Source organism: Syngnathus acus, chromosome 10 (assembly GCF_901709675.1).
Source record: "Syngnathus acus chromosome 10, fSynAcu1.2, whole genome shotgun sequence".
Lineage (NCBI taxonomy): Eukaryota > Metazoa > Chordata > Actinopteri > Syngnathiformes > Syngnathidae > Syngnathus > Syngnathus acus.
Window position 1 is genome coordinate 16,173,980 of NC_051095.1, and position 21,041 is coordinate 16,195,020.

The 21,041-nt window shown below is 41.1% G+C and overlaps 1 protein-coding gene across 2 annotated transcripts; it reads left to right on the plus strand.

Annotated features, from left to right (window-relative positions):
• The first annotated feature begins 520 nt into the window (after positions 1 to 520).
• fbxw11a (F-box and WD repeat domain containing 11a) lies at positions 521 to 21,041 on the plus strand. Of its 2 annotated transcripts, XM_037261379.1 has the most exons (14): positions 539 to 685; positions 3,994 to 4,077; positions 7,792 to 7,860; positions 9,928 to 10,147; positions 10,844 to 11,030; positions 11,212 to 11,302; positions 11,526 to 11,663; positions 13,913 to 14,031; positions 15,213 to 15,462; positions 15,809 to 15,927; positions 16,540 to 16,650; positions 16,743 to 16,821; positions 18,043 to 18,207; positions 19,406 to 21,041. In XM_037261379.1, the coding sequence occupies exons 1-13, from the start codon at positions 566 to 568 to the stop codon at positions 18,202 to 18,204; spliced, it is 1,749 nt and encodes a 582-aa protein (XP_037117274.1). In that variant the 5' UTR covers positions 539 to 565; the 3' UTR covers positions 18,205 to 18,207; positions 19,406 to 21,041. The 2 variants fall into 2 exon arrangements, with proteins under 2 accessions (XP_037117275.1, XP_037117274.1); XM_037261380.1 differs by lacking the exon at positions 3,994 to 4,077 and having other exon boundaries at positions 521 to 685.

The window sequence follows — 21,041 nt, forward strand, 5'->3', positions numbered from 1 at the left end:
GATTTTGTACCAATTTTTAAAATGTTGTAATTCCTCTTAAATTGTCAAAGAACAAATATTTTTTCGCAACGGTGTAGCAAAAATGTCAAAGTGGAAAAAAAACATCCTAATTTTTAAATGCTGAGGGAAAATATGCACTTACCAATATACTTTACTGATACACATCTAGGCCTTTACAGTCATCTGAAAATGGCACAATGGAATTGAGAGAAATATTAATGTAAGCGTTTTTATATTGATCAACCACATAGTAAAAGACTGAAGTAGAAGTCATTAAATGACCTAACATCCTCACAATAACCAATGTGGATGATTGATTTTGCATTAGCCGGTTCCTCTTCAGGATAGCAACAGCATCTTGAGCAAATGCCCTTTTGTTTTGGGGGAGTCACCGGGGAAAGCCTTAGTAGCGCGCTAAGCCAATGATCAGCCGGTAAATTCGTGTTACCACGCCCCGCTAGGAAGAAATGGTCCTATCGGCGCTTTGGCTCGACGCATGGGCGTTCCCTCCCTACCCCCCCCTTTCAGAGCGTCGGAGCCAATACTGTGGGCTCGAGCAAAGCGAATGACGTCTCTGCATTTGCGGGCCGCCGACGCAGGGTTGGGTTTCCATTTTCAGAGCGAGTTTCGGGGGGGGATCGTCAACATGGATCCGGAGATGGAGGACAAAACGTTGGATCTGATGGTAAGCTGTGTTTCAATAAGGCATCGCGGACACACGAGGTGTTGTCCGAGTCGTATTGCAGAAGCGTTACTCGCCGATTTGAAAGGAAGAACAAACCGAGGGTGTTTGTCTGGAGAGGTTGAGGAGAAAAGTGGGGACCGGGAATCTAAGGGAGGGCCTGAAATTTGCGATACATTTTTACTATTATTGCAGTTTACTAGGGTTACTATTTCTATAATTTGTACTAGTTGTCGGGTGGTTGTGAACAACATAGAGATTCGATCACCGGTTGGCAATTGGTGTTTTCTTCCGACGTTTTCGCGCAGCCGTCGGCCGAAGACAGCTGAGGTTTCTCGGGGTAGTGTTCACTGCGGTGACGCTGCGCCACTATAACTGGGCCCTGTCTGGGCATTAGCAATCCAGCTAGCACTGGATACCACTAAAATGTACGCTTCTGTTTACATATTTGTCGTGTGTTGGAAGCCCTCCCGGCAAAAGATATGTGGACGTGTCCAGTAGTTTCCCAGGCGCGTGGGAATATTGCTAAAATGATCCGAAAGTGGAGCATGGCTGTTTATATTTGTGAAGTGCGTAGAAGGAAGTGCACTGCTTTTTCATTCATCTAGCATTACGGTTAGCGAGGCTCCAAGTTGCTATGTAACTAGCTAGCTAGGTCTACTTGACATTCCTTCCCATATCAAAATAGACATTCGGTTGAGACAGGAGTAGCCGTTTGGCTTAGTAAACAGAGACAATCAACTACCATTCTAAATGTAGTTTCCTGCAATGGGGCTTATTCACTATTTGTTTAGCTTGTGTATTTTTATTTATGCCAGACGATTGCCTGTCTTTAGAAGCTAGGCTGCTAGGGTAGCGTTAGCCCAACAAAGCTATTGCTACAACTGTACTGATTGAAACGAAAGGATTTCTAAAGTTATGATACCTCTTTTTGACTGTTACTACATAGTCGGTGTATCTAAGTTCCATTTGTTCCACTGGTTTGTTTAGCTACGCGGAGTTGAAACGGGAGACGAAAAACCTAACAGATGATCTGTTCATGGAGGTTCCATCATAACAGAAAGTAATATTTACTATGAAGTCACATGTAATGTACTTTGGGGTCAGCGCTACAGCATCTTTACACTACCTTTGCCTGTGCACGATTATCATTGCTGATATGACCACAATTACTGGTCAGGACAGTGGGTGGACTACCCTCTAAAAGTATTGGTGAGTAGCAACAGGTTCAACCAACACAAACTGTTAACACTTGAGAAACGAACATGCTAATGTGCACATTTACAGTTAGATCCTACAAAACTGATGCTGAACTAGTATGTTGTTTATATCAAAGTTTAAAAGTGCTGCTCAATACTTAAATTTAAGTACTGTTTAAAAGTTGTGCTGAACTAGTCTGGTATTTATCTAAAAGTTTAAAGTACAGTTAGAACCTAAGACCTGGCTACAGTTTACATTTGGTAACCTTGCGCTATTGGACTATTTTATTATGTTACTGTACATATTTTCAATTGAACAGGACCAGGACTTTGACCATTGTGTGCTTCCTTCAGGGTTAGGTGTTTTGTTTTTGTTTAATATATTTTCCTGTACTTATTGTCACGGCATTGGTAACCACTTATGGCAGGACAATTGATGGGAATGAAAATAATTGGCCAGCTAGTCACAATGCCCCTCCCTCTCTTCTACACACCCACTCCCAGTTCACATCTAATATTGCTTTTGTGAGTATCTGTCAGTATGGGTGTGCGCTCTTGTGCTCACTGTGCAATGTGTGTGTCGCTCTAATACTGGTTTCCCCCCCCTCACTATTCCCCCCAATTCCCTCTCTACTCTTTTCCTCACCTTTGATGGACACACACTCACAACCTCTTGATTCCCAACTTAACACAATTTATTTATTCATTCATTTTTGTTGCATTTTGACACATCTATTCCACATGAACCCCTGACCAAATGCATCCACGCGTCGATTGATTGATCCAACCACCCATCCATCCTTCCATCCTTCCGTTCACTCACATCCTCGGTTTCCGCCTTTCATCTTCCCTCAACATCCCTTCCTCCCTTCTCTTTTCCTTTACTTCACATCTATTTCTCTCTTGCTCTTTCTCTTTCACCCTCCGTCCACTTGGGTCTTCTCCTCCCCCCCTTCCCTCCCTCTCTCTTTCTCACACAGTGCTCTGTGCCTCGCTCTCTCTGGCTGGGCTGCTCCTCGGTGGCTGAGAGTTTGTGTGCACTCAGGTGCCTGCAGAGCATCCCCTCCACCCGGGCTCACAACCAGGTTCTGCCTCTCTCCTCTTAATTCTGCTGCTCTTCTTCTACCTAAAGCCCCCCCCCCCCCCCCCCTTGCCATCTCCTTTTACTTTTCTTTCAACATGACTTCTAAGCATCCATGTAAACCCTCATGTCACCTGCCAACCTCCTTACCTAACGTTTGTTATACTTTTCTCCACATTTGAAGCGCACTACTCTCAGGTCCCTCCCCCGGTGCGCTGCTTGCCTCTCTCTGCCGGAAACGAGCATATAGCATCCCAAAGTGTAATTGACCACAAATATAATCAAGCAGAGCTGGTCACAGTCACTGTCCTCTGTGATTAAGACATTAGCATCAGGCCGTCTTCGACTGGCCATTTCCTTATTGCACATTCAAGTGAAAAGAAACAGACACCTTTATTCTTCTGCCTGGAGGTGTGAGGGCCAAGGTGGGGAGGGTCTTCTTTCAAGCCCTGAGAGACTATTTAATGCTTGCTTGCCTGCTTGCCTGCCTGGTCAAATGTAGCCTGTCTTTTCCTTCCTTCTGTTCTGCTCTGCATGATCATCAACACCAGCAAGCCCATCTTGGCTTCTCTAACCCTTTCGCTTTGGTCTTGGGACTGGACATTTTTCTTTTATGTAAATAAGGAAAGGACATTATTATTTGGTCAGATTTATGTTGATTATGTGGAACCGATTGATGATTAGTCATGTCTTTAAGCAGTTGAGGCAACATGGAGTGTACTAATTGGATGAAACCATAAGAGATGCTGTAATTTTCACGTTATCCAGTTTGCGGTTTAAAGAACATGTTAGCTATGGAAAGTTCATCTACATTCGCACGGACCACCGCTATGACACAATTCTTTTGGGAACTTTGATTCTTTTCAACCCAATATTGTCAGGAGTTCATATAATTCAGAGAGATGAACTCTCTTCCCTTTAAATTTAACATTTAACAACAACAGTAATCAATACTGAGGTTTAAACTGACTAATGTGTTCACAATGACGATTATAGCAAGAAGTCGATGAATCGCCAATCGTGTATTTTAGCAGGAACAAGACAGATGCCCCGCTGAAATTGACAGGTGGATGGTCGCCCTGACAAACCAGCAGCAATGCCTCAAGCCTATTGAGGTATTTTACTAAATAAATTATACCGGTTGCCCGTTCACTTGTAAAACATGCAAGTGTATTTTCAAATAAAACCACAAGTGCTGTGAACGGCCATCTGAAAATAATTCTGCCAACGCAAGCTGACAAGCAACTACACTCCTGTAACAGTTGACACACAGCAAGCTCATCTTCTTCCTACTGGTCGCCCACCTCACAATTGACCCATTCAATTAAACATCAGACTCGGACACCTTCATGGTCTCACAGACAGCTTGATTGTAGAAAAGTCTAGCAACAGACCATAAAGCAGCTGCAAAGTTGTAACTGTACAATATTTCTGGACATTTCCTTGTCAGAAAAGAAGCTACATTTGTAATCTGTAGCGAGTACCGACCATTCAGTTTTGTCAATATGTGAATTGTTAGTTCCAACTTGTCTGCGAGGCCATGAGGCTGTTTGAATATGATTGGATATGAATGTAATTGGATTAATAAATCAGGGGCGGAGAAAGTGAGTGTGCGAACTTGTTTTTAAGAAAACGCAGCGAGTTGACAACTGGGAAAAAAATCAATGACATCATTGGCTAATTGATGTCGACTGTGTAGCCATCACCTGAGTGTCGACAACAGCAACAAAAATCTGTAGTCACTCAACCCTTAATGGATTATTTACCTGTTTGTCGAACTCGATTAAGGACACTTTTGTCTCATGCCCATACCTGTAATGAACACGCGGCATATTTGGCCAGTGATAATCTGGGTTTCCGTAAGAAATATTGATTTGGATCAAGGAATTAGACTACTTTTCAAGATAGGAATTTAAAAGTTTTTTAAAAGCGTCAAGAGGAGCTTTTATTTTTTCCACATTCAAACAGGCATGTTTGTGTGTACAATTGTATCACTGGGCCTTTGCTTCAACAGTGAAGGTGCCTCCTTCAGTTGTGATTGAATCAAAGAGCGCATTCTTTCAAAGAATAATCAGTGTATGATTGAGGGGCTTGAAGGTGTGAAGCGGACAGTTGCAAGCTGGTAAATATCACTCAGCGTCTTTTGTTTTGATGAATTTATAGTGACGTTGGGTCAAATAATATTTAACCCAATTTGTGTACTTAATCTCCGTTAATCACTCGTAGGGAAACCAGTAATTTCTCTTTGCAATCTAATGAAAAAGGAGTTACATAGGATCTTATATTTATGTATAATCAATACGGCTATGAAAAAAAGTCGAGCAATTTGGTTTCTTGATTTCTGATACCAGATACCGATACCAGAATTTCAATAGTTGGTACCAATACCTGTGATTTTCCACAATTCTCGATACTAATTCGGTACCACAGTAAAAAACAACAAAACAACAGAATCCACTTACTATTAAAATCACTAATTTATTTAAAACTGCTCAAACCGTATAGTAAACTATATAAATTAAAAAAGAGCAGCAGTGGCATGGAGCCTTCAAGTCACACATCTATAAAAACACATTGTTTTTTTCAAATCATCTATAATTGCTCCGGTTGCATCCATCTTGAATGCAAAATAATTCCACACGACTCTTTGAGCGACCTGGCTTCTCAACAAGCCGGCATGTTGGACTTCCACTCCCACTTGCTGACGCCATTGTTATGAAAGACCAACGTTTTCTTCTTCTTCAGCGCCGCTGACTGCTGCTCCGTGCTGCTCGCATGCGTACGCTGCCCCCATCAGTTACAGCAAGAATCGACACAGCTTGCCCAGTGAAAAGTTAAATATTCGGTTCTGACGGTACCACAAAAAACAGGTATCGACATATTTTTTTGTGTGTTGGTACCGAATTGGTACTTGAAGTATCGGTTCTTGTGACAACCCTAAATTCGGAGTCTTCAAATTTTAGTCGTAAAAATGAAAAAATCATTGGTGTGATGGTTGCGCTGTTTATATGCTTTGTCATGCATGCAAAGGCTTGGCGTTTGGCATTCTTTAAGTGACCGTAATCAGATCAGTGTTGGTGTATTTGAAGCGTCCTGTTATCGATTCAGTCTTGATATCAAGACCAATGAATGTGATGACATTTGTCCCCCAATATTGGTCCAGTGGTTATCTGTCCAATATTTACCGTGCATCCCTTGTAGAATTGATTCAGTCGACACAGAATCAAACTCCTCCTGTGGCTAGCTCAGTCCCCAGATTGTAACGCCATTGAAAACAAATGGAGTGAGCTTAAGAGGCGCATGCAGAGGAGATGATCCAGGTCTTTGGATGGTTTTGAGAGATTGCGCAAAGACGAATGATCAGAGATATCTTTCTGTATTCCCCTTGTGAAACATGATAGCAGAAGATTAGTTGCAGTTTTGTTGGCAAAAGGACGTTGTACAAACTATTACCATCATGGGTGATAATAATTGTGGCACACATGATTTGATGTAAAAGAACCATTTCTTAATGTGAATTTTCTTTCCTCCCACTGAATAAATGGACTTGAATGAAAGGTTGAATATTTCCTCTTTGTATTGTTTTAATTTTAGTAAATGAATTTATTGGACACTAAAGAACACATCTTAACCGGGGGTGCCAGTAATTATGGAGGGCAGTGTAGCTTTAATTGTTTTGATGATATGCAGCAGGGAGAGGCTCCAGCATACCTGCAACCCTTGTGAGGATGAGTCGTTTAGATAGTAGAATGATGGATGTGAGTTTCTCTTCATTTGTGAATCGTCGCATGAAAAACATGTATGCCCATTATTTGGTCATTTTTTAAAATTTTCATATTAATGGGAGGTGTCCAGAAAATGGAAATTGCATAAAAAAATGAAATTCAATATTTTCTTGGAATCATTGTGCCCTGATCAAGTTCACTTTCCACAAAAATCTGAACCAAACAGTGTTAAAGCATAGAAAATGCAACTTTGCAAGCAATTGACTTATTCACTACATTACACAGTTAAACATGCCTAAACTGAAAACTAGAAATAAGTTATCTTACTTTACATCACATCATCAGGGAGGAGTGGCCTATAAGCTTAAACACATAAAGGATATTAAATATCAGTAATGTTATATGTCTGTTTCCACAATTGTCTTAGATTTTGATCTTGACTTCTGGAGTTCGCACAAGTTTCAAACTGACTGAGTAGACCTTTTTTTTTTTTTTTTTAACAATTTTAGCTTTGCTAACAGACCAAAGAAACTATTCATAAACAGTAAAAGTAAAATGAATGTGTCTGAAACTGAAATCGTGCCATGTTTCTCGGTAAGAAAATACAGTTTTCTGCTCTGCACAATTTGATTTTGAGAAGTAATAACTACTTGACCTTTTGTTTTTTATGGGTATTGTACAGTTACGTAAATAGATCTAAATACAGTAGAAGACCAAGTTGTGCCCAATGTAGATGAGGGTTTTCCAAAAATGTATATCACCATCTGATTTTAATTTCTCTAACATAGTGCAGAAGCCTGTAACAGCCAACATTATGTTTAATTTACTGTTGTGGTCCTTTGTGGCCGATACCCGTTTCAAAAGTGAGTTTGTTGTGGTGTTTGGGATCTCCGCTCTGTGCATGTGTGTGTGTGCGCGTATGTATATGTATGTACATACTATGTGCACCCAAGTCTCAGGAATTGACGGCTACCCCCCTTGGCTGTTTTTGTGGCATTTCTTTGTCCACACCGCTATCCTGGCTCAACACACTGCTCTTAGCAAACTGATGACTGAGAGAAAATAATGCACTTACACACGTTTAATCAATTTTGTCACCAACAGAATACATCGGGGATGGAGTCACAGAATCTAGTGGATGACCTGTCGCCAAAGAAGAACACAGTTCTCAAGGTATCTCTCAGTGCCATGATCCGTATGTGTTGTGTGCGTTAAATTTGAAACGGCGCCGTCACGTTCATACCTGACTAGTGTGGTGTAGTTAAAATTAGAAAATGTTCTTTACTACCACTGTCACAATTTTAAACCCATCTTTTTAATATGTACTATAAGCAGTTCACATGATGGATGTTTTTCTATTGACTAGAAGAACCATATATTTTTTGTCTTATCCAAAACAAGTTACTGAGTTCAAACATAGAATGGCACCTCTAATGTTGACCATTGGCATTTCCAATACCAACTAATGCAGAATTAGTCATTTCAGTGTTAAATGTCCCTAAAACTGAGGTTAATTGTTCAAGATCTTGCATCAAAGTCTAGTAAAAACAATCTGCTGTATGATGAATGAGCTTACATTAAAAAATTCCTCTCTTTGAAACATGATTCAAACAGTACAACTCAGAAAACATTTGTTCGTTCGTTTGTTTGCTCGTTCATTCATGCATATACTCACCTTTAGCTTTGCTGACGCAATTTGTAATCAATGCATGGGGTTGGAAGGCAAGAATCTTCCATTTAAAGCCTGATGCATCCACAAATATTTTATTTCAATCAACATGCAAACCTATTTTTGAAATGTGGGATTGTGGCAGAAGAAGCACATTTTCTTCGTCTGACTGCCACCAAGTGAGTCAATACACGACTGCCACCAAATGAGTCAATACACAAGTGAACAAAGACAATATTACGCAACAAAGACCATCCGTATGAACCCGCGTCCAATGCATGCCTGCTGGACGAGAGGCCTGGTCCTAATGTCTGCTACTAGATGTCGATTTATTTCCATGTGTTGTAAGATGACCTTGAGTGACAGATACCTACAAATAACAGGTGATTTGTGAGTATTTTTCTTTTGTAATGATTTCCTAAAAATCAGGGAGTTTTCAGACATGACTCAAAACTGGAGAGATTCGCTGTTTCAGAGTTACTGTAAAAGTGCCTTTCATAGATGAGGGGCAACATGGCGGATGACTCTGGGCCCAAGTGGAGAAACAGGCTTACTGTAAGGTGAGCCTGGAGGAAGAAGAACGGAGTGAATTGGATGGAATGTAGGAGTGGACGAGGGCACATCTGTGCCTATACGTAACTGATTGTGTGTGGCTTTAAAAGGCGCGGTCTGACCTGTTGAGGGGTGTGGGAGTCAGTGAATGACACTACATTCAACTGGCTTTTAACTGGCTAAATCGTTAACCGCTCTGCGTTGAGTGACAAGGGATCAGTTGTGGCAAATGGCAGGTTCTGTGTGAATATGTGCTTGTTTATCTTGTTAGGATTTTTCAACAGTTGTGTAACTTTGGGACAGTTGTTCTTCGCCATAGGCAGATTGCACGCTAGCTTCTTTTGTGTAAATTGATTCCACCTTTGGACGTACTGTCTTTTATGCACTAATCGCTGTATATTTCTGGGAAAAAAAATAGATATAAAAAAAATATGCAGCAATATAGCAAATAATTTGCGATATAAAAACAGCGATCCAGTGAAGTAGCATGAAGTGAACCACGATACAATTGGACTATGACAGGAACCATGGTGCTACGTTGCATCCCCGACACTAATTGTAGGAAAATATTCTGTGCTAGCTTTAGCTGTAAACCTATCTGGTAATCACATTTTGTTTGAAATTTCTCATGATAACATCTTGTATTATGGTGAATGACTTAGTACATGGTATGCAGTCATTTCAAAACTCCTTGATCCTCTAATTCTGATAAGTTGGTTTCTTGTTCGACTACTATTGTATTCCACATCATGGAAATATTTAAGACGTGTAGCAATTACAATTGTCAGCCTTGGCCATTTTCCAGGAAGATGGATAAATCATACTCAACACACCGCAGAATAATTAAGGTTAGGATCATCTTTAGAGCCATCCAAAAATTGGGCCTTAGCAGATTTTCTTTGGAAGGGAGGTATTGGGCAGACATGACTTCAGAATTTCTAATGTACACAGTTATTGAATATTGAATGATGTGGGCTATTCTGAACCAATATCACTCAAATTTATTCTTTCCTTCACAGCTTAGTAATGGTCCTGTTGTGGGGTCCCGCAAGCGCCCGTCAGAGGGGAACTACGAGAAAGAGAAGGAACACTGCATCGCCCTGTTTGACCAGTGGTCAGAGGCTGACCAGGTGGAGTTTGTTGAGCGTCTCATCTCCCGAATGTGCCACTACCAACATGGCCACATTAACTCCTACCTCAAACCCATGCTACAGAGAGACTTTATCACAGCACTACCAGGTACGAGAACCAGAACCATTGTCCTGTACAGCGAGCAAACCACAAATGTGCGGTGCTTACACGGCTGGAGCTTTAGGATGTGTTGAGCGAGATCAATTGCTCCCTCTTGGGGCGGCACAAAATTAGGCGGAGGCGGCCGCCTCCCAATTTTGAACACAGGGAAACCTCTGATATATGGCTGCAGCCATTGAATATTTTGGTATTTGGAAATCCTGCTGAAAATTCTATTGAATAATTGAGTGTTCAGATTAAAAAAAAAATATTTTATTTTAATCATTTTATTTTTGCTTGAGTGAATAACAATTACACTGGTCAACAAACAAAAAATCTACATTTTTTAAATCAGAGATGCAAATATTTTTGTAGATGACAAATTTTCCCTTGTTTTTTTTATTCAATCTATCAGGTTTTGTTAATGATGATAATATTAATAATAACAATAATATTAATATTGGCTGCCAACTGCTTCAGGGTGTTAAACAATTTTTTTGTTTTCCCTGGTCCTTATTGAACAGTTAAATAAAAAATGGGGAAAAACAAATAATTACCGCTATTGACTGGAATTAAATACTTAAACTGTGATACATTTTCAGCCCAACCGTAGTTGCAAGTTGAAATAATGCAAAAATATTTCTCTCTCACTTTCCAATATATAATAATATATGTATGTAATCCCCTTTCTCCCTTCTTCTTCAGCCCAAGGCTTAGATCACATAGCAGAAAACATCTTGTCTTTCCTGGATGCACGTTCGCTTTGTGCAGCAGAGCTGGTGTGTAAAGAATGGCAGAGGGTCATTTCTGAGGGCATGCTGTGGAAGAAGCTCATAGAACGTATGGTCCGCACTGATCCACTATGGAAAGGACTGTCCGAAAGACATCAGTGGTGAGAATGGGCCCCTTCGTAATGTACCGCAGTTAATATTACCACAAATACTTAAAATAAAACTAGATTGTTTGTCTTATAGCATTTGTTATTTACATTAATAGAGGGGTAGACTATATTACTGTTGTATTATTGTTATTATTAGGATTGCATGAAATAATAACCATTCATTTTCTCACAGGGAGAAATATCTGTTCAAAAATCGCACATCTGAAGTCCCGCCCAACTCTTATTATCACTCCCTTTATCCCAAAATCATCCAAGACATAGAGGTAAGTGAATTCAAAAGCAAAGGACAAAAGTCAATGTGTATATGGTACACTTGATACAAGTCTTTCTGTTCGTTCCGTATTGTTTTGTTCTCGATATAGCACGTTACTCTGTCTTTGTACTTGCTCTAACCAAAAGGGCTTTTCTTTTGTCAGTTTTGCTGGTTTTCGTTCCACTTTTATCCCTGAGAAATATTTTTCTCATTGTCTTTTTTTTTTCTTCCAGACAATTGAGGCTAACTGGCGGTGTGGAAGACACAATTTGCAAAGGATTCAATGCCGCTCAGAAAATAGTAAAGGGGTTTATTGTCTCCAGTATGATGACGACAAGATCATCAGTGGCCTTAGGGACAATTCCATCAAGGTTTGTGTGCATGCTTGTATGAAGGATTTTAATGTTATTTGCCACGGATTTGCTTTTAAATCTGCAGGTTTAGATTTAGATCATAATGTTTTGATGTACAGAGTTGAGTTTCTCTGTCGCGGCATGACTGTTGCATCAGTCGTGAATTAAAAAAAATAAATAAAAATCAGCTAATAACATCTAATGTATTGCACAGCACTGTATTCCAAGCCCTTATCGGACTGAGCAGCGAACAATTGCAAGTGTTTTTTTGAAGCCAGCTAATTTTGCGTTCGCGTCGGGGTTCGTTCGAGGTCGCAAATGTTCACCAAACGTCCGCCAGACATTTGCCAACAGATTTGGTGTTTTTGCTTGTCTCAAGGATATTTTGAACATGTTAAAAAGTCCCTTGCAACCAAAACAGTACAGGAGAATGCCTGCTGAACAACTGCCTACCGGTTAGTGAGCATTTCTGACCTTGAACGACCCTGTTGAGAACGCAACCTTCGCTGCGTTCTAAAACATTTGCAGTTGCTCACTGGTCAGTGGGATAGGAGCTTAAGAAACCTGCATTTCAGTTTCGAGAACTTATCTTGTTTCTAAGGAAACTAGATTGTCTCACTATGGACAAATATACAATCTTGAACTCATGTAGAATCAGTTCTGCACAAGCAAATCACCTCACTCAGTAATATTAGCTAATATAATAAATATGTTGACATTAACACACAGGCAAACAAATATCTGCACGAGCAAGTTGTGTTTTTCATAAAACTTTGGCATTTACACACAATAATAAATGTTGGAGAATACAGACCAATTATTGTAGCAAAGTCGACTACAGCGGTCGCTGCAATGGGAGAGTAGGAACATGCTTTCACTTTGGGATGGGACAAATGGGCAGTCCTGCTGCAGATAGAAAACACCTATGAATGAAACATCACAACACAACCATTCCACCAGATGGCTCCAAAGTATTATTTTTTCATTGCTTTGGCCCAAACTCAAAAACAGCAAATATATGAGACTTTCAGAGAATAAGGACTGGTTTCCCTAAATGAATCTGCGACTCCCGAACTGCAAATATGGTAGTTGTATTACTTAGGGTGTATTCAGACCAGAAAAGTCCTTTAGTCCGCTTGTTTGGTCCAGACCAAACGCGGACTTAATTTTTTTTGTTTGGTGCGGATCCTATACAGACTGTACATTTTGCAAGCGAAGTATATTTTGTAAACACATCCACGCTTGTGACGATCTGTGCTCCCATTGGGAAAAGCAATGACCAGGGCGCCGCACAGAGCACAGACCCGGAAATGGAGGAAAACATGCGAGTCCTACGTGCTGCATTCTTGCTCTGCATATTTGTGCTGTTGGTTGGGATTTACACTGTTTGTATTCACACCTGAAGCGAAGCGCACCAGAGTTTGTTTGGAAGCGAACCGAGACCACTTTTAAAAGTGGATCCGGTTCTTTATTTCGCACAAGGATGCGTTTGCGTGTATTCACACCTGCATAAGAGGTCTGGACCAGCGTCAGAATTGAACCCTGGTCCTTTTAAAGTGGACCAAACAGTCAGGTCTGAATACACCCTGAAATGACACAAACCACGTAGTCTATTTTATTTTTCAGGATGAAAAACCTTTTTTTTTTTATTAAAAAAAAACAGTGAACATCTGCCTCACTGAAGCCAAACCATGACAGTAAAACCAAAACTTCTGATCCGGGTGTGATAGGAACGTCCTTATTATTGACAGAATCTAATGTCACTTTGGTACATCGGACGATAAGCTTTTTAATACATACACCGATTTCCTTCTATTTCAAGTGTAGTCAACGTACATTTGTGTTTTTTTTTTCTGCTACACCTGCAATTTTCAAGAAAGCTACCTGCAGACAGTGAGACAGCAAACTGGTGAATTATAGGCTAAAAGAACTTAACTCCATGCAGTTGTGTGTCCCACAACCTATCTGTCTGACTCGTGATGAGAGGAAGAGAAGGTGATGAAGAGCAGCAGCGGGATAGTGTGAGAGAAGCAGCTTTGTCATCTTATTGTTGTACAGGAGGCTGGCGTGGACCCAGGGACGTTCTAAATTATTCTCCAAGCGGACACGTTCTGCTCGCCTCAGCAGTGGGGAAATGAGGCGTGAACAGAACATGAGCATCACAATGACAAATGGCGTTTCTTTGCATGACCTATATCTGTGCCTATTCTAAAATCACACATTTATTCTGCTCCTTGTATGTCCTTGTGTGTTACTTCTACCTGCAGATATGGGATAAACAGTCGCTGGAGTGTCTGAAGATTCTGACTGGTCACACAGGTTCAGTGTTATGCCTCCAGTATGACGAGAGGGTCATCGTCACTGGGTCATCGGACTCAACTGTTAGGTAGGAAACTTGTGTTTTTCGAATAATGTCATTTGCACGATATTTTCTCGGGAGTTAAAAAAAGAAGAGCAATTATTCTCTTGAGTTTCTGATCTGGTCTATGAACAGTCACAATCAATGCCATGTTTTGCCATTTTCGTACCAAACCGCTCAAATTTTACACAAAAGTATAGCTGTGCCTTTTCCTAATCAATACCATGGTCAATATAGATGGGATAACAGACGGCGCATATGCTAACACTCAACTAGCCGCTCGGCCAACTCGACTGATTGCACTCCTGATGTCAACTTGGTCACACCCCTTAAAGGGAACACTAATTTCCTACAGTGTGTGTAATTTTCAGCTCAATTGCACTTCATATACAGTCTTAATACACAAGGAGTTTGTTTCTTTACATTCTCTGTTTGTATGTTTATGTATGTCATAATTCACATGTCCTGAGTGTTGTTGGTCACCTAAATGTTGAACAGAGGCTGTGATGTACCGAATACCTTGTTTGGCACGCTCAAACATGGCGAATAAAAACTCTTGAATCTTGAATCTTATATTTTACAGTACAGTGCTGTTTTGCTTTTATAATTGTTTTTTTTTCTCTTTTTTTCTTTCTTCTCTCTCTCTCTCTCTCTCTCTCTCTCTCTCTCTCTCTCTCTCTCTCTCTCTCTCTCTCTCTCTCTCTCTCTCTCTCTCTCTCTCTCTCTCTCTCTCTCTCTCTCTCTCTCTCTCTCTCTCTCTCTCTCTCTCTCTCTCTCTCTCTCTCTCTCTCTCTCTCTCTCTCTCTCTCTCTCTCTCTCTCTCTCTCTCTCTCTCTCTCTCTCTCTCTCTCTCTCTCTCTCTCTCTCTCTCTCTCTTTGGGAGTACCGGTACAGCTTAATGGCATTTCAATTCATTTCAATGGGAATTTAATGTAAGAGTAAAGAGTTATCACCTTGGACATGGAACAAATTACACTCATGAATCAAGACACCACTCACATTTTGACATGGTGACATTTTCAAAATAAGAATCCAATGCTGTCTTTTCTCTTCTGGCTCCCCATCTATTCTGTATTCCCTGTATAGTGTCCAGGGAGAACGGGACTATTGTACTCATTTCTTAACAAGCAGCAATGTTTTGCATTCTTTGAGTGTGTTTTCCTTGTGTCTGCTCCCATTTCACTATGTCCATCTCCTTTGCTTGGCAGGGTGTGGGAGGTGACGACGGGCGAGGTACTCAACACGCTGATCCACCACAACGAGGCCGTGCTTCATTTACGCTTCGCCAACGGCCTCATGGTCACTTGTTCCAAAGACCGCTCGATCGCTGTGTGGGACATGGCCTCGCCAACCGACATTAGCTTACGGCGTGTCCTCGTTGGACATCGGGCGGCCGTCAACGTGGTCGACTTTGACGACAAATATATTGTATCAGCCTCAGGGGACCGCACCATCAAGGTAATGATGTGAATATATGGAATTTTCATTTACAGCGTTGCCTCAGGGTAGTGTTAATTGAATGCTATTTACCTAATAACATTAGAGCAGACGTCCTTTTTATCTTTACATTCATCTGTCAAAGCTGGCCTGACGTGGCTCTTTCATTAAAAGTCAAACCAGAAATACACTCACAACATTGTTGTAGAATTGCTTGAGTGCAAACAAAAACTGAAAAATGTCATCCATTCATTATATTTCACATTAATCATCTCTTGACTTGTGCTAATTGCTTGACTGAAAACAAACACTGAAAAATGTCATCCATTCAATATATTTTACATTAATCATCTCTTGACTTGTGCAGGTATGGAGCACCAGCACCTGTGAATTTGTTCGCACGCTTAACGGCCACAAGCGGGGCATTGCCTGTCTACAGTACCGGGATCGACTGGTTGTCAGCGGCTCATCGGATAACACAATTAGGTACATTTGATACTGTCAGACTACAACAGGTGTATTTCCTCCATAAAAAAATGATGTGCTTTGATGAATAATGACCTGCCCATCCTGGTTTAAATGTTAGCAGACAATTTGAATTGCAGTTGAACAAATTTGATGAAACGTTTTGCGCAAAACAAAGACACAAATGTAATCCTGCTGGCTCATTACCATTGAAAGTGATGAAGCAATTTTGTGATCTTTCAGGCTAACATACACGATAGGGATATAATATCGTCTCATAATTCAATTTAATTACAATTAAGAGCAATATAATTCGATCGCCGGTTGTTGATGCATCTTGAATTGATGCAGATGTTTTATAGCATGATAGGGGTTTCACAAAAGTCGTTTAGAGTATTTTAATACTTTCAATTTGGTTGAAGACAAAGTTTGAAAAAGTTCTCCTAGGCCATCTCAGATCTCGATAAATCTTTCACAAAGGCTGTTTTGTACAGACAAAAGAAATTAAGATCTCCGGGGGATTTTTTTCGTAAATAATATATAATAGCATTTGACAGAAGTGACTTCTCTTTAAAACTATGGTAGTGCTGAGATCCTGTTTTGCCATATAAAAGTGTATAATCCCTGTTGCAGGTTATGGGACATTGAATGTGGGGCATGTTTGCGAGTGCTGGAAGGTCATGAAGAACTGGTTCGTTGCATACGCTTTGATAACAAGAGGATTGTCAGTGGTGCCTATGATGGGTAAGACTCAACTTCAACAAGCACTCTGCTTCTGCTTTCCTATGTAGATCCCACTAATTGTGTCTTATGTTGTGGCATGTTTTGCTCTGTAGTAAAATCAAAGTATGGGACTTGCAAGCAGCCTTGGACCCACGAGCCCCTGCAAGCACACTATGCCTGCGTACTCTAGTGGTGAGTGTTCGCACATGAGGCATGTAAATATCCATATTGTTTGGTTTCTGCTAAAGATCTGTAGAGTGTTCCCTGGAAACATTATGTCAAAGCCACTGACAGTCAGTCTGATGATTGCATTTCAGCTCTGAGTGAAATGGCTTGAGGGTAGTCAGCTTTCCCTACACACACACACGTGAAGATTTTTGGTTAGGTATAATAATTACGATGGTTGGCCCTGACTCACATACATCTCAGATATAAGGATCATTTTAAACCACAGGATTGTCGGGCCCTTTTCATTCTTGAGAATGGGAACAAATTGTGTCTAACCAATCCGATCATCTGTACACGACCTTTGTTGTGTTTTGTTGTGGTATTTTTTGCTCACCATTGAGAGCTGGTGCAGCGTGACACATTTAAAATAGGGCTCTTTGCACCGTTGCGGGCGTGAACACAGCCGACTCATTCTCACTGTCTTTTTCTGATTAATATTGCATTTTTGGAAATTAAATTAAGCAAACAAAGCCACTCATTTCCATCCATCTCATGGGGCTGTCATTATGCCTTGTACTGACACTTGCTGTTGACTGAAAATGAATTTACGATGCCTAAGGGCTCAGCTTGCGAGCTTCCCATGACCAAGCCCAGGAAACAGGTGAGCTGTGACCTCACCACCCGAGCCTTTAGGCACCATGGTGTCATTTTCAATTGACAGCGAGTGTAGCACTAGGAGAAATGTCAGACCTCTGAGATTAAATAAAACAGGTGGATTATTCTCCTTAATTCATCTTTCACAAACATGATATCAATCAGAATACCATGCTTAGACTGGTGGGGGCGCAACGAACATACTATTGTGATTTTTTTTTTTTAACCTCTGCTTTGAGCCCCGCCAGCAGGTTGAGGTGCACAAAGTACATTTATAAGGAACGACAAGCTACTTAGCGAAGCTTGCCATAGGGAGAGCCCAGAAATGGTCTTTTATAGATTGCCTTCCATGCCCAATTATACGTGTCATTGAATGAACCAGCCCCAATTACACTGATTGTAATGACAACTTGCGTGGCAGTAGCCTTCGTTGCTATCAGAGCGTAATTTGCAGTTGCCAAAAGAAATGTGTCTGTGTCCTAATAGGATCTCCACACATGCGGACAATGCAAGTTACCGATGCTGGTATGCGTACCGATGAAACCATATTGTGACAGTTCTTTCAAGGGTACTTCTAATTTCTATTTGTAGGAGCATTCTGGCCGCGTGTTCCGTCTGCAGTTTGATGAGTTCCAGATTATCAGCAGCTCACACGACGACACCATTCTGATCTGGGACTTTTTGAACGTCTCGACCAATGGCCAGTCAGAGGGACGATCTCCTTCCCGCACCTACACTTACATTTCTAGATAGCAGGTACGCAAGCACACGTGCTAACGGATGACTGAGTCTGGTCTCAAAGAAGTCCTGTATTCCAGTCTGTCTTCAAGATGTGTTTTTATGCTGATTTGGGGAAAACATGCGTAAATGTGCCTTCAACACTGTGTGCTCAGCTTTAAGTTTCTGGCCTCAGAAGACCTCTCCGCACGACTTCTAGTAAATATGATTTTTTTTCAGCTGTGTAGAGTTACTGCCAACTTAAATGCTGATTCCTTTCAAGTGTCTCAAATGTTCCATGTTTCCATACAATTGTGCCCGTCAATGAATAATTCCAGAGTGTACGCTTCACTCTCCGCGCATCTGGTCCTGCCGGGCGTGAGCAGCTTTTTCCATCCGTGCTCACTGTTAGAAATCAGGAGCAATATGGGAATGTTCACGCATCTGTTGGGATGTCAGGTGACTTTCTGTCGTCACATGCGTCCATTTATATTAATAACTGGTTTACTCTACTGTTAAGAATTCTGTGAAATTGAGACAAAATGGAATGCACTTCCTAGTGGCAACAAGCAAAGGCGCTAACTAGTTTGCGGTCTTAAGAACATGACATTGTGGGAAGATAACGTATCCGGACAGCAGCGAGTGCTTACACACTGCACTTAGATTTTGTGTCACCCACCGCAAGATAGAATGCAGCACAGCCAAGGGACAGCGAGGATTTGGCGCAAGTGTGTCCATAACTGCTGCAAATAGCGAAAATGGACGAGTAACTAACAACACCCCCACCCTGAAAAACATTGAATTGTAATTGCCTATAGATGCCACAAGATGTCGGCAAGGGACTACTTTTGTCTTAATGACGCTTCTTAATGCACTTCAAGTGGTGTCTTGGTGCCAAAGCAACATTTCCTGAATAGAAAGAAAACGTGAAAATTACTCTACTTCCTGGTAATAATTGAATCTAGCTTCTAAAAAAATTGCCAGCCATGAATCTCAAAACGCAAAAATATGAGGCTTCACTGTATTCCTATTTTCCTCCATGAAACTTAAGTCAAATCTTTTTGTTGGTATTCACGGAAAATCAGTTCAGGAATTACTCCTCAATGCATTGCCTGTAAAAACAGAAAATTGCGGCTTCACATCCTGCAGATGATAGCCATTTGTACACATTGTTTGTAAACTCAGCAGGTGTTTATGCCCACCAAGTAGACCGTAGCTGTGTTTTTCTTTCCCCCAGGTGGCTCCATCCACCGCACCCTGTCTTGTTGGAGCCCCGGGCTGATTCAGCTGATTGGTACATCAATCATGGAACGGAGCCCATCTCTTCTCCTTCCTCTTCGTCATCTCTCTGTCCACCTCCTAGCCTGCTCGCACCTTCTTCCCGTCCGTTCCGCCCAGCTTTGAACGGACATCTAAACGTGTGCCCATTTTCTACCAGCGGCACTGAGGATGCCGGGCAATAGAACCAACGCCACTTTCTCCAGGAAGCTCACCTTCTACTAATTTATCTTTTGTAAACTAATGACAGTATTAACAGACGTTATGAGTCACAAGTTCCCTTCTCTCCCAAAATCTATGAATTTTCTGCTCCTCAGTTTCCACGCCCTGCCAAAAGAGGCTCTACAGATAAGGAATTGCTTATAGTTCTATTTATATATTACATATACGTACATGCAAATGCACACAGAGTGGCACAGCTGGGCAGAGGATGGCCGGAGCTGTGATGCAGGAGAAAGAGACTCTTTACTCAGCTCCAGGAAAAGGAGGGAAGGATGGGAAAAATATGGAGGGAGTGCTTTAGGGTGAGGCGTGCGCGCGCGTGCATTCACCCCTCCCCTCTCACTCGCTCCTCAGAGTTTCTCACTCGACTTTATCCATCCCTTCCTGCTTCGTGATCCCACCCCTCCAATCCCCCAGAAATGCACACTAGCTTGGAATATGGCGGCACACGCAGAAGCGAGTGTGCACGCTTCCGTATGTGGACTTGGCAGAACAGAGCAAAGGCGTCAGACATGCATGTGAGGTTATCGCGGATGCAGCATCCTGGCACACCTCAGCAATTTTTTTTCTCTCTAACTCTTATTTTCTTACTGTTTTTTTTATAAATGTTATTTTCTAATTTTATTTCAGTATGTTTTGGTTCTTAGTACAAAATTCATACTAGTCCTCTACCCTTTTTTTGCTGTCTTTCGTCTTTCTTCTAACCTCACATGGTTTTTTTGTCTCTTCCTCTCACTCCATGTTTGAGCTTGCTTTGGTTACGAGAGAAGCTGGAATTCATTCAAATTTAGTTGTAAACAGACGTGTCTTGTTAAAAATTGTGTTGTATATTAAAATGATTTTTTAAAGAAGAAAAAGACCTTATTGTGAATAAAGTACTTGACAGTGAGTGTTGAGCCAACTGTAACATGGATGAGGGTCTATAATGTGTGTTTGTGTGGGAAAGTGTGGGCAGATTTGCTCTTTGCCGCCTCTCCATTTGCACATACAGGATGAAATAAAAATTGATTTCTTTTCTAGTTGAGAGAAGATGAATACATTTTTTCATCTCACAGATTTCCGAAATTATGCTGAAGCTGAGGTGAAAAGGTTTCCGTTTGAATCATGAACTTAAACTAATTGAGCAGCAAGGTAGTGGCCCAATTGGTCAAGTAACCACTGGACAATCTAAGGAACTTCCGGGTAACACTGGAGTTGTTGTGGGAATAGTATTTTGGAAATATACTAGTAAAAGCGCTGGTTCTGTTGTGTGAGATGTATCTGAACATGCTGATGCGTTGCCACAATATTTTATATTTGGACCTCTGTCAATACTTGTGCAATCTGATGAGTGCATTTTTTCCAAGTCACTGTTAAAATTGTGTAAAAAAAAA

Excerpts from the sequence above, each read along its gene's own strand:
- fbxw11a (XM_037261379.1), top strand. The coding sequence starts at position 566 with ATGACGTCTCTGCATTTGCGGGCCGCCGACGCAGGGTTGGGTTTCCAT. Across the intron at positions 11,664-13,912 it reads TTAGGGACAATTCCATCAAG|ATATGGGATAAACAGTCGCT; the intron begins GTTTGTGTGCAT and ends TTCTACCTGCAG. Across the intron at positions 15,928-16,539 it reads TCATCGGATAACACAATTAG|GTTATGGGACATTGAATGTG; the intron begins GTACATTTGATA and ends TCCCTGTTGCAG.